This window comes from Acomys minous (assembly GCF_964271855.1).
Source record: "Acomys minous genome assembly, contig: SUPER_14_unloc_1, whole genome shotgun sequence".
NCBI lineage: Eukaryota > Metazoa > Chordata > Mammalia > Rodentia > Muridae > Acomys > Acomys minous.
The window spans coordinates 185,348-198,153 of record NW_028182185.1 but is presented as its reverse complement, the minus strand read 5'-3'; the positions used below and the strand labels follow the sequence as shown (position 1 = coordinate 198,153).

At 49.2% G+C, this 12,806-nt stretch overlaps 1 protein-coding gene across 1 annotated transcript; it reads right to left on the bottom strand.

The window, feature by feature from the left end:
- Nucleotides 1-211: 211 nt before the first annotated feature.
- LOC311583962 (rho GTPase-activating protein 10-like) lies at nucleotides 212-11,452 on the bottom strand. Its single transcript, XM_084803382.1, has 2 exons — nucleotides 11,078-11,452; nucleotides 212-464 (listed from the first exon to the last, which is right to left on the bottom strand). Exons 1-2 carry the CDS (start codon nucleotides 11,229-11,231, stop codon nucleotides 394-396), a joined length of 225 nt encoding a protein of 74 aa, XP_084659508.1. The 5' UTR covers nucleotides 11,232-11,452; the 3' UTR covers nucleotides 212-393.
- Between the last annotated feature and the right edge of the window lie 1,354 nt (nucleotides 11,453-12,806).

The window sequence follows — 12,806 nt, the reverse complement described above, 5'->3', positions numbered from 1 at the left end:
CTAGCTAGGTCAGAGGCAGCTGAGATGGGCGTGGCTCCTGCCTCGGAAGGTGAGCATCCGAAGTTTCTGTCCGGTTGTTTCTCAGAAGGTGAGCATCCAGAAGTTTCTGTCTGGTTGTTCAGGAACAAGGGCGCTGATGCAGAAGCAGTCCTTTGGCCAATCGAGGAACTATGTTCCCATATTTGGAAAACCAAGCTGAGTAGGCCATGGGTCTATCAGCCGTGAGGGGATGCGGCTCCCGGCAGCCATTTCCAGCAGCCTGAGGGTCGTCTCTAGTCATGCAGTGACCCTGACTCATGACTTCAACATGGAAAAAAATTGCAGGCCCGTGGAGAGGTTACGAAGCAGAGGCGGGACTCAGTAGAACTACTGTAATGTGCCGCCCGCCAAGCCTTAAGACGTGACTCGGGGACAGAAGGTTGGCAAGGGTGTGGGCTTCTCCAAGAGAACTGCAGAAAACGAGACTGCAGAAAGGTGGGGAACAGAAAACGAGGGGGAGGAGGCACGGATAAGCAATTTATTAACTCTCTCAATACTAGCCATTTACGTGTGCCACTCTGGTGACTCTCAGGTTACATCTCAAAAAGGTGCAGAGGAACCCTTTCTCCCTTCTTTTTTTTTTTTTTTCCCTTAAGATAAATTATATATAAGTGAGATAAACTAGGTATGTCGTGACGCAGGAGGCACTGAGGCCGTACAGGGGCTCCAGGTTCACAGCTAAGAAGGGAGACAGACCCTCTATCTTGTGCTACGTGCAATTCTTGCTTTGCTGCAGGCAAGAGACTTGAGCTGGGCTCCAGGTGAGGGGCTCCTTTTCCTTCTCCTGTCTCCGTCATCTTCCTGGCTCTCTACTTGGCTTCTGTTTGTACTCGCCTCCCACTCACGCACCTCCCACCTGAGCGACTCACCCTCACACGCCTTCCACCTAAGCTAAAGTTTTTCATGTACAAGGTGTTTAGAAACACAACTAACAGGGGCTGGAGAGATGGCTCAGAGGTTAAGGGCACTGACTGCTCTTCCAGAGGTCCTGAGTTCAATTCCCAGCACCCACATGGTGGCTCACAAGCATCTATAATGTGATCTGATGATCTCTTCTGGCCTGCAGGTGTACATGGAGGCAGAGCACTGTATACATAATAAGTAAATAAATAAATATAGAAAAAAAAGAAACACAACTATCATTTTGCCTTTACATTCTAATGCTCAAAGTCCAAGTTCAATTTTTAAAAAAAGTTCTCAAGGTTTTTTATTGTTGGTTCAGACCAGTCAGTCATTTCTCAAGTCATGAAATGTACACTGGTTTTCTCTGCTTATAGCACTGGGCTAATAACTCAAAATATGGAAAACACAATTTAGTCCTAGAGCTGTGCCTAAGTAGTACAGCACTAGCCCTGCGCACACACACAGGCCCAGGGTCTGAGCCTGACCGCCTCAAAAGTCTTAAGAACTCCATGGATTCATTAGTTACAGATCATTTGCAAAGGTAGTGTTTGCAATTTCTCACACTAAGGCTTTTGTAATGAACGTTCTCTACAGGTAAAGGCCTGGGGCTGGGATACATAAATATAAAGCAGATACAGGATGCAAAAACAGTAAAACTGTATGAATGTTGTTCATTGTTCAAAAATACAACAAAACTATCAGTAAGCTAAATCTCCCAAATGGAATCTATGTATAAGACCATCACGCAAGTATGACGGAATTGCGGTATTAAACTACTAAAGGTCTAGCGGCCAGCATAGTGTGTCGACCTTTGATCAGGAGGCAGAGGCAGGAGGACCTCTGTGAGTTCAAGGACAACTTCCTCTACAAAGAACGCTTCAGGCCATCCACAGCTGCATGGAGAGTCCCCGTCTGGGGTTTCTCTACGTTATCTTGGCCATCCTGGACTGCTTTGTAGACCAGGCTAGCCTCAAACTCACAGCGATCCAACTGCCTCTGCCTCCCAAGTGCTGGGATTAAAGGCATGCACCACCACGCCTGGCTAGTTTCTGCTTTTCAGGGAGATAAATACCAGCTGGTATTTATTTATTTTATCTTTTTTTTTTTCCCAGAGCCGAGGACCAAAGCCAGGGCCTTGAGCTTGCTAGTCAAATGCTCTACCACTGAGCTAAATCCCCAACCCCTATTTATATATTCGTCTGTTTATTTATTTATTTTTGAAGCTGGAAGACAAATATATGGTGGCAATTATAAAGTTCTTTGTCTTTTTATACTTCGGGAACATTTTGAACTTTTATTTCCAGTGCTGGGGATTAAACCCTGGACCTCACGCACACCAGGTAGCACTTTGCCAAAAAGCCATGTCCTTGGGTCTATTTTGAAATTTTGAAGTTAAAAAAAAAAAAGTGTTAAAATTTTCTCAACTAAAAGGTAAAATAAGAAACAGGAGGATCTGGCTATGGTTGTGCAAGGCTTTAGTCCCAGCACTTGGAAGACAGAGGCAAGCAGATCTCTGTGGATTCGAGGTCAGCCTGGTCTACAGAATGAGCTCCAGCACAGCCAAGGCTAGATAATAGAAATTCTGTCTAAAAAGAAGATATTCCTGTCTCAAAAAAAAAAATAAAAAATAAAAAATAAAAAAAAGAGGAAGGAACAAAAAGGGGAAAGATGCAAATAAAGAGAAGAAAAAAGAATTTTGAGTGGAAGTCTGTGCTTTGCAATGGATCTTGAACCAAAATAATTTCTGAATATCTACACTTATAAACTGTCAATTTTATTTACAACAATGACCACAATGGTCACAATTTGAAATTTACATCGTCACTGTACTGAGCTAATAAGGATATTCTATAGATTATTAAATGTGCACTTTCAGATAACCAGGGTTTATCACTGTAACATTCCCTGCTAAAGACCACAGTTACACACGAGTTACATCCCCTTATTTTGGGATGCCTTGTTAATTGTGGTCTGGGCTGGGGAAATCAGACAAAGCCACGGCTACATCCCACCTCCACGCAACTGTCATTTGGATATGCAGCTAAACCTCTCTAAACTGTTTCCTAGCCTCTAAGTCATGACAACACAGCACAAGTGTTAATATATAATAGTCATGAGTTAGCATCAAGTACAGCAGATAGTCAATAAGTAACCATTAGCTATTACCATGCACATTTAAATAAGAAATGTTTGGATTTTTTAGATTTTCTTTTGTTTTAATGTATGAGTGTGTCTTTGTGTGTATATGTGTGCCGTGTGCATGCCTGGTGTGCACATAGATCAAAAGACGATGTTAGATCCCTTGGAACTGAGGTTTCAGATGGTTGTGAGCCACCATGTGGGCGCTGGGAACCTAGCCTGCGTCCTCTGCAAAAAGTCACATGTGTTCTACTGAGCCCAAGGAAAAGTTTTTTAAGTGTACATTTAAATAAACCTTGTCGGGACTGGAGAGATGGCTCAGAGGTTAGGAGCACTGACTGCTCTTCCAAAGGTCATGAGTTCAAATCCCAGCAACCATATGTTGGCTCACAACCATCTATAATGAGATCTGTATACATAATAAATAAATCTTTAAAAATAAATAAATAAATAAAAATAAACCTTGTCCCCGAGGTTTCATTTGTAAAGGAATCAAGTAAGACATTCAAGACACTTTTACTCAGAATAATCCGGGCAGTTCAACACTCCTCCTCCAAAATTGAAACAAAAGCCAACTTAGCAATTTTCCTTTAAAAAACAACAACAAAAAAAAGCTTTTAGAAAATCAAAGGCGAAGTTGAAGGACACTGAATGCCAGAAGACACAGTCTTCACATTTAAATTTCTAACAAGAGACTTCGGACATGACAAAAGACACTGTTACCTTAAAGTGTGGTCAGATGTAAAGTTGATGAATCTATACAAGGTCACATCCGCACTCATTCAAACCTTGATTTACAGTAAGAGCACACACCTGGTGCAGGCCAGGCTTGCCCAACAGCTCCCAGGACAAGCTCTCTCCCAGAAGTCTCCAGCTCTCTCTCCTCTGTGAAATTCCTTTAGCAAAGACAAATACTGCCACTAATGGGCTATGGTCTTCCAGCATGAGAGAGAATGACTTAATGTCCCCAAGCACAGCCCAGTGATGTGAAGTATCTAATGTTCTGGTCACTGGTGTCACCATCTCAACCTTCAGCAGCTGGGGACAGCCCTATCTGGCTGCTGGCACCTCGGCTGGGCACGGTCCATTCGGGGTCTAACCACAGCCTTTGTGACATCTCCGACTTGACACTCACATCACTGTGAATCGGGTTCCCACAAGGCATCAGTGAGCTTTACTTATTTTATTTCTAGAACGTTCCAGCATTGTCAGAATGTGGTTCCTTCCAGAGTCTGACAGTTCTATGTTCTTGCTAAGCAGTAACAGTGATTTGGGCAAACACATTGTTTAGGAGTAGTGAGTACCAAAAAGTTAGCTAAGTGCTCCTCTTTACCCGAAGAAAAAGGCCCTATAGATGATATAACCTGGTTTTTATCTTCGAGTTTATTCTGAACACTTCTGCATGTGTCAACCCAGCCCCTGTAGTAACCTAATGAAACACGTTCACAACTATACTGAGCTGGACCCGGGCCCGCTGTTACCAGGTGGCTTCATTTGGACCGGGACTGACAGGCCACACTGTCTGTGTTTGATTCTTTCAGCCGGTTCTGGTTACTTTTGTTTTGTTTTGAGACAGGGTAACCCCAGCTGTCCTGGAACTCTCTAAGAAGGCCAGGCTGGCCTCAAACTCAAGGGTCACCTGAGTCAATCTTGCCTCCTGAGCGCTCGGAAGAAAAGCACAGCAGCACCAACACCTGGCTCAACAGCTGCTTTAAAGAATAAACACCAAGGGGGCTGGAGAGATGGGCCAGTTGTTAAGAGCATTGCCTGCTCTTCTAAAGGACCCGGGTTCAATTCCCAGCACCCACATGGCAGCTCACAACTGTCTGTAACTCCAAGATCTGATACCCTCACACCAGCACACATAAATTTAAAAAAATAAAATAAAGAAAAAAAAAGAATAAACACCAAAAAGCAAAGCAAGGTCCTCCCTCCCTCCCTCCCTCCCTGCCATGGTCATCAGAGGAAAGCCTGTGAGGAGCCAGCACTCACAAGGCTGGGGGAAAGGTCATAGCCTAGAGGCCAGCCAGGCTGCTCACCTTGACTGCGTCTCAAATAAACAAGCAAAGGTAAAGAAGCCCCAGGGAATGGGACTGATGAGTGGACGGTTCACAAAAGCACAAGGACATCAGCTCACCGAACAGCCCACACTCCTAGGGAGCAACGCCCTGCCACTGGTGGACCCACTCTAAAAGGAATCAAAGACCACCTGTGATGAGAACAGCCTTCCTAGCCAGTCTGCCCTTCTCCCAGCTCAAACCCCATCCTAATTATTTTCCCAGCCACCCTACTTTCCTACAATGGACCAGGCTGCTGAAATAGACTCCAAGGGCAGGGCAAGCTGAAGGCTTATCCCAGGCGAGGCCCTGACCACAGTGCGAAATGGGGGTGGGGTGGGGGGGTCCTTGGTGAGTTCTTCCTTCAGGACAAAAACCATGCATGAACATTTTTCTATTCAGGGAAAAGTTAAACTTTTTTTTCTTTTCTTTCTTTCTTTTCTTTTTCGAGACAAGGGTTTCTCTGTGTAGCCTCGGCTATCCTGGACTGGCTTTGTAGACCAGCCTAGCCTGCAACTCACAGTGATCCACTTGCCTCTGCCTCCCGAGGGCTGGGATTAAAGGCGTGCATAACGACGCCTGGCATAACTTGTAATTTTATGAGCTTTTCAAATACTTTACTTCTATACTGCTCTCATTTCCACTTAGTAGCCGCATTAGCACAAATCTACAAAACCAATCCCGACAAAACAAACAGGAGAACACCAACACAAACTGTCCTACTAGGATTTAACAAATATTCAGATGTGGCCTCAGGCCTAAAACAATCCATGGCCCACACTGACTGCACCATGAACGCAGATGTAATTAGTTCAGTACTCTCAGATGGGTTCCACTCATGGTCCAAAGTGGCTTTTTGGTCCTCTTGACAAAAGGCAACCTCCTACCCGCCACCCCCACCCGAGCAGGCTTCCTGTCAGTCACCTGCACCAGAATTGGAATCCCCACCCTTTTATGTGTCTCACATTGGCCTAAAACCTGCTGTGTAGCAGGGAATGACCAGGAACTTTTGATCCACCTACCTATATCTTTTAAGTGCTGGGATTACGGCCTATGCCACTAAGCTTGACTCACTGGTGTTGGGGACAAAACCTCACTCTACGGACTAAACTACATCCCCAGCCCTTGGAATGCTCAACAATAAGACAACTTGCCAGACCAAGAGAATGGATGGCGCTCCTCAGCCTGCTCTCGGTTTCCACAAGCCCGGCCTCTCCTGCCTATGTCCTAGGGCCGGGACTGAGCCAGAAGCAAGTGACATCAACCAAAACCATCCCCTAAGTTCCTATGTCTGAGTCACCTGGACAAAATCGGGACCAGTGGAGGGGAAAGTGTCTCCTGGGTCAGTGGGAGCCTCTGCACAAGCACCTCACGGGCTCCAGCACCTTCCACGCCACTTCAGTCAGCCTCCTGCGATCCACTGACACTCACGTGCACACAGAGAGCTGACTGTCTTTCCAATCTCTCAAATCTCAGCATAACATGTACGGGCAACATAAGAGATTTCCCCAACCCAGCACACAGAAAGAAAGATGCCAGCCCAGGCAGACCCGTTGTACACAGTGGGGGTGGGCAGCTCACACTGAACCAGACCATCCGAGCTTGCTGCGGAGCACCTCACCAATGCCTTGGGGCTGCTGGCTGATGCTGTTCTCCCTACAGGCCAGGCACTCTCCATTAAACACACAGGAACGTAAGTGTTACAAGCACCTAAAACCAGGCACTGCCTGGAAAGCTCACGGTCCTTTACAGTGCTCTGAAAGAGGACACTGGTCACGCTACACGAGGGGAGGAATGACAAAAGCAAGAACTAAAAAGCCATTGGAACAAAGAGTCCATTGAAGTGAGTGGATGATCTCCTGATCTCCCACATAAGTCACTGACTCTCTGGAGCTCCTCCAGCCCACCCCCCATGCTGTGTCCAAGTCTCTCCCCCACCACACACACACACACACACACACACACACACACACACACACACACACACACCACATGCCCCTACTCTAACCATCTCTCCCCTTATGCAGCGCTTCTGTCAAAGGCCTGTGGCTTTCCGGGGGGAGCACTCCCATCCCCACCTGTGGCTTTCTGGGAGGAGCACTCCCATCCCCACCTGTGGCTTTCCAGGGGAGCACTCCCATCCCCACCTGTGGCTTTCCGGGGGGAGCACTCCCATCCCCACCTATGGCTTTCCAGGGGAGCACTCTTATCCCCACCTGTGGCTTTCCAGGGGAGCACTCCCATCCTCACCTGTGGCTTACGGGGGGGTGGGGTGGGGAGCACTCCCATCCCCATCTGTGGCTTTCCAGGGGAGCACTCCCATCCCCACCTTGGCTTTCCGGGGGGAGCACTCCCATCCCCACCTTGATCTGCAATCAGACGCTGACCTTCTCATTCCTGTCAGTCAAACTGGCCACCTCATTCTTCCCCCACTGCAGATGTTTCGGTTTCTTCTCAGCTGTTTCCAATCCGACATGGTTCTCTTCCTTATATAAAACACCGATGAGTTCTAACACTTCTAGCAGTCTTTCCCCTGCTGTGCCCTGCCACAAACTTGTTCTGGGAACAAACGTCAGGGTATTTACTGCCACTTATTCTTTTTACTCCCTTCAGCTTCTTTTTTTTTTTAACTTATGCGTATGTGTCTGGGGGGAGGGGGAATGTACGTGCAGGCAAATCCAGGTGCCACAGAGGCCAGAGGTGTCAGATCCCCTAGGAGCTGGAGTTACAGGTGCTTGCGAGCCATCTGATAGAGGTGCTAGGAACTGAAGTCTGGTCCTCTGGAAGGGCAGTGTGTGCTGCTCTTACCTGCTGACCCAGCTCTCCAGGCCTTCCACGGTTTAGCTTTTTAAGATAGGGTCTCACTTTGTAACCCAAAGTGAGCTCAAATTTGCAATCCTCCTGCATCAGCCTCCAGACCACTAGGATGGCAGCAGGGCACTGCCACTTGTCTTATTTCGTATCCTTTATTTGAATAACTCAGCAGAGTACAAATAATGCAAAAATGTCCCTCAGACTGGAGTGAATTCGCTGCAGAAAGTACAAGCAAGGCCAGGACTTCTCTGGGGTGCCCACACAGCATTAAACTACAGTATTACTTCCTGTTGCAGCCATGGAAGAGAACTCACCAAGAAGCCTTTGGGCCTCCAACTTCCTGGAACATTTATAGAAGGATTCAAAAATGGTTCGAGGGGCTGGAGAGATGGCTCAGTGGTTAAGAGCACTGTCTGCTCTTCCAGAGGTTCCGAGTTCAATTCCCAGCAACTACATTATGGTTCACAACCATCTATAATATGACCTAAGGTACACTGTATACATAATTAATAAATAAACAAATGAATCTTGAAAAAATGGTTCGAGATACTCAAAAGTCAAGACAAGATGTCTTCTTGCAAGACAATGAAGAACAGAAATCATTTAAACACAAATTCCAAAGAAAAGCACAAAAGGCCTTGTTCTGCAAACCGATATATAGAACAGAAAGAAACTGAGGCAAACTGGCAGTCTTGACCAGCTCAATGACTGCTCTGCAGACCCTTCCTTCCCCTTAATAGTCTTCCTTGCATCCCTAGAATCCAAAGTTACGGAAAGACAACTGGTTACCTGACCTCATCGGCATGTTTCCAAATGCTAGGGAACTTGACTGATGCTGCCAAGTGGTGCAGTGCGGGAGGCGGGGCAAGAGCTGCATGACCCACCCAACCCAGCCAGACCCCATAGAGAGAAGCCCAAACCAGGTGTCCTTACTTATGCTCTGCCCTCTTAATCTCTGCTAAGAACGAGAGGACCACTTTCATGGGCCAAGTGGGAAAAGGCCAGGGTCCTTCCAACTTGCCAAAAAGAGCATCCTCTAAAGCTTTTATTGTGGGAAAGAACCTAAGGTTATGGATGAGGATAAAAAGACACTACTGTCTAGCTGCCCTCTTAAAGACAATGATCATCCATTTTGTTTCTCACCTTTGACCCCAAGCACAAGGATTAAGACAGCAAGCCACAATTTCCAGAGGGTCTCCCTTCTGAGGAGGCAAGCTAATACACATACACACACACACACACACACACACACACACACACACACACACACACACACACTGGCTGCCTCAGGAACATGAGGCATGCTTCCTGCCAGCGGAGCAGCTTACAGTCACAGAAATAGCTTCCTACCCATGGCCAAACTGACTCTGCCATCTGCCCCTCTCCTCGTGTCCCTACTAGCCAACAAACCAAGCTGGATAGAGATGACCAAACCCTGAACCCCAGAGCCCACATAAACACAGAAAGGGAGATTCAGCTCCACAGACCTAACCTCTGACCTCTGACCTCACACGTGCACAATGGTACAGGAGCACACAAACACCTTTTTGAAAAGGTACACGTATGTCCCCATGTAGTGATGCTACTTAACAGTGGGCCACAGAAACCGGAACACGAAGACGTCACAGGCCATTGGTGTTCCCCACCCCTCTCACTGTCTGTGGTCATTGCTCCCTGTTTACAGACTTTCCTCCCGTGTCCCGCCTAGCACGGAAAAACTCAAAGGCAAAGGCCTGCACGGCCACCCGGCACATGACCCATTCATCCCAAAGGGCTTCCCAAGCCAGCTCCGCAACACTAAGAGGTCACAGACCCAAAGGTGCCTTGGAGAAGGTCCAGGGAAGTTGAGTGACTTGCTTCCCAAATTACAGGGATGGCTCCACTAAATTCTTCCCATTAAAAAACATTTCAACTCATTCATTAAGTGCATATTAACTGGGCCAGGCACTTGACCGGGTGGATGGAAGGAAGCCTCAGTACGTTTTCATCTTCCTAGATGCAAAAACGGTGTGGTGAGAGTGTACGTGTCTACAAGCACACGGAATAAATTCCCGAGGATGGCGGCGACTACTGAACCAGGAAACCTAAGCACCATCTACCCAAGGGGCTGGGGAGTAGTACCCCTGGGGCTTGGCTCCTGCCCGCTCAGGTGTTTTAAGGGGAAACAGGGTGCTCACAGTGACTCAAGAAAGGGACTTGGGGTTCCAGCGTGGCCTGGATGCCAGTGCCTGGCCCTGGAAAACTAATTTCTCCCCGTCTGTGGAGCATTACAACTGTTTCTGCACCGGCCTCTACTCCTAGACTCATTAGGACTCCAAAACACTGCTCTTTCTGTTGCTGTCTTCAGAGGTGGCTTGTTGGGTTGTTGGATTGTTTGTTTGTTTGCTTGCTTGCTTGCTTGTCTGTTTGAATACTGGACTGTGGTGGAAGGCATCAAGCCTGAAGAGAGTGGAATTTCCTACTTACTCACAGGCACTGCCGGCTAGAAGCAGGGGGCGGTCTGCCCACTGACCCTTTCAATCCCCAATCTTTGAACTCGCTTCAGCACAGTACAGAAGGAATGTGCACAAGGCAGCACAAAGCCAAGTAGACTTTCTGGTTTAGCACATGAGGGACTCAGGTCGGGACAGTCGCACGGGGTAGAAAAAGGATATCTAAGAGTTAAGTGTAACTTCAGGAACTTTTGAAGAACTCAGTTACAAGCAGGGTCTCCCAAGAATCTCCTAGAAAGTTCCTTGGAAAGGTTACAAGACAAAACTGTCTTAGCTGATTGATGTCTCGGATTTGCCGGAGGCTGGGGGCAACGTTAGGGCGCACTAAAGCCTGACTCTGGCCGAGTCTCCTCTGGGTCCTGCCGGCGCCTAGGCGTGCTCCGCCCGGCCAGGCGGGAGCCCCGGGGCAGCTCCCACGCACCGCTCCTGGCTCCCGCGCCACCGAGGGGCCGGGGCGGGAAGGAGGACGCGCCCGAAGCGCCTAAGGAGAGGAATGTCCTGGAGCTTCTCCCCCTAAGGAATCTCCAATTACTCCGGTCTAGGGGCACAGAGCCATCCCACACGGGCCGGGAAGACGCTCCTCCCCGCCTCCCCCGCCACGCCGCAGCCCGAACGCGAGAGGGCCCCGCTTACTTTTGGTGGCAGCGATAAGGTTCTTGCCGTCCTTGATGAGCTCTTTGATGAACTTGTTGGTCCTCTCGAGCTCCGCTTCGTGCGCGCGGATCCTCTCCCGGAACCACGGGCTGTCGAGGTAGCAGTCGCTGAACTCCAGGGGCTGCAGCCCCATGACTGCGGCGGAGCGCACGGGCGCAGGCCGAGCTTGGGCTCCGAGGCGGCGGCAAGGTGCGGGGCTCCGAGGAGGCGGCGGCGGACTGGCGGGCGGCTAGCTGGGCTGAGCGCGCGGCGACAGCAGTTCGCTCATGTCCCGCCGAGCCCAGCGAGCCAGGCGACTGCACCGCGGCGCGGATCCCCAATCCCGGCAGCCCCCAGCAGCTGCAGAGAACCGCCGCCCCGCCCCGCCCCGGGCGCGCCCGCCCCGCCCCCGCCCCCACGCCCCTGCTCTCCCTCCCCAGCGCCTTCGGCTCTCCTCCCTGCCCTTCCCCGGACGCCTCTTCCTTCTCTTCTCCACGCGCTGTTGCCCCTCCTCTTCCTTCCGAGGCGGCCGCCGTGGAGAACGTAGTCGGTGCCCTCCACCCTCGGGCGCCTGCGCCTCCCTGGTCTCGGCTCGCCCGATCCAGGTGACTCAAGCGGATCCTCGAAGTGGGCTCTGGACCGAACGGGAAGGAGTCTTAATAGCAGGCCTCGGTCCCCGCGGTCAGACGACTTAAGTCAGGACGGACTGGCGGGCGGGCGGGCGGAAATGATTGACTCACTTATCTGTGTACCCAGGGAGGGCGCCTCGCGGTGCAAGGGCTCGCACGCCGGGCGCTCGCTCTCCTCATCCCACCCGCCGCCTGCGCCCGAGCGCTCAACATCTCCACCTCGGTGTTGTCTTGGCAGCTTCTAGAACATTGTTCATCCTCTCTGTGCCGAATGACTTAGGGCAAGGGAGCGTGTAGCTAAAGCGCGTTGACCCTGTTTCTGTCCTGTTCCGCAGATTAAATTTACACGGGTAGAGGAGGCGACCTTTATTCTAAAAATAGGCCGCCGCCGTAAGTAAATGCCAGACTTTAAGTGGTTTTTTTTCACCTGATGGGAGGGAGGCGGCAAAGACAAGTGTGAATTCGTGTCCGGGCGCCCACAGAAATCCTTTCCTATTCCATGCGTTCTAAAGCAGAACTCAGTACCTCCCCCAAATGTGTACAGCAGATCATACACTTGGGAGACACTTTCATCAACCAACAGTTTATAAAGCAATTACAATGTGCACACATGGCATGCATTTTTGACAAACTCACAACACATGTTTACATGTAAAGGCTTAATGATGGTTGTAGTACCACCGGGAAACTTAAAAGTGATTCTTTAAAACGTTCAGACTGAGTGCAGTAATTAAGAGACTGTTTGGCCTGAAAGCTGTAAGCTAACCCTCTGGGAACAGCTAACTAAATCTGTAAGTGCTCCTGTTAGAAATGGCACCATTTGCGTGCCTAACCCAGAGGTAAACATTGTTTCAGTGTCCATCCTCTGGGTTCAAAAGCCTTTCCAAATAACTTCTAGGCACTTTGAAAGGTTCACTTCCTACTGAACTCCCTACTCAGCAAGGGAGTCCACACTGGAGCGAGAGAAAGGCAAAGGGGAGGAAAAACTGGAGATTGAATTAAAGCCAAACACTGTAGCACCATAGCCAGACATAGTGCCTGAGCCGCCATAATCCCAGAATCCCATAAGCTGAGGCAAGAGGATTGAGTGTTTAAGGCCA

Coding starts and splice junctions, on each gene's coding strand:
- LOC311583962 (XM_084803382.1), bottom strand. CDS start 11,231: ATGGGGCTGCAGCCCCTGGAGTTCAGCGACTGCTACCTCGACAGCCCG. Junction 465..11,077: donor CCTTATCGCTGCCACCAAAA/GTAAGCGGGGCC, acceptor ACCTTTCTGCAG/TCTCGTTTTCTGCAGTTCTC.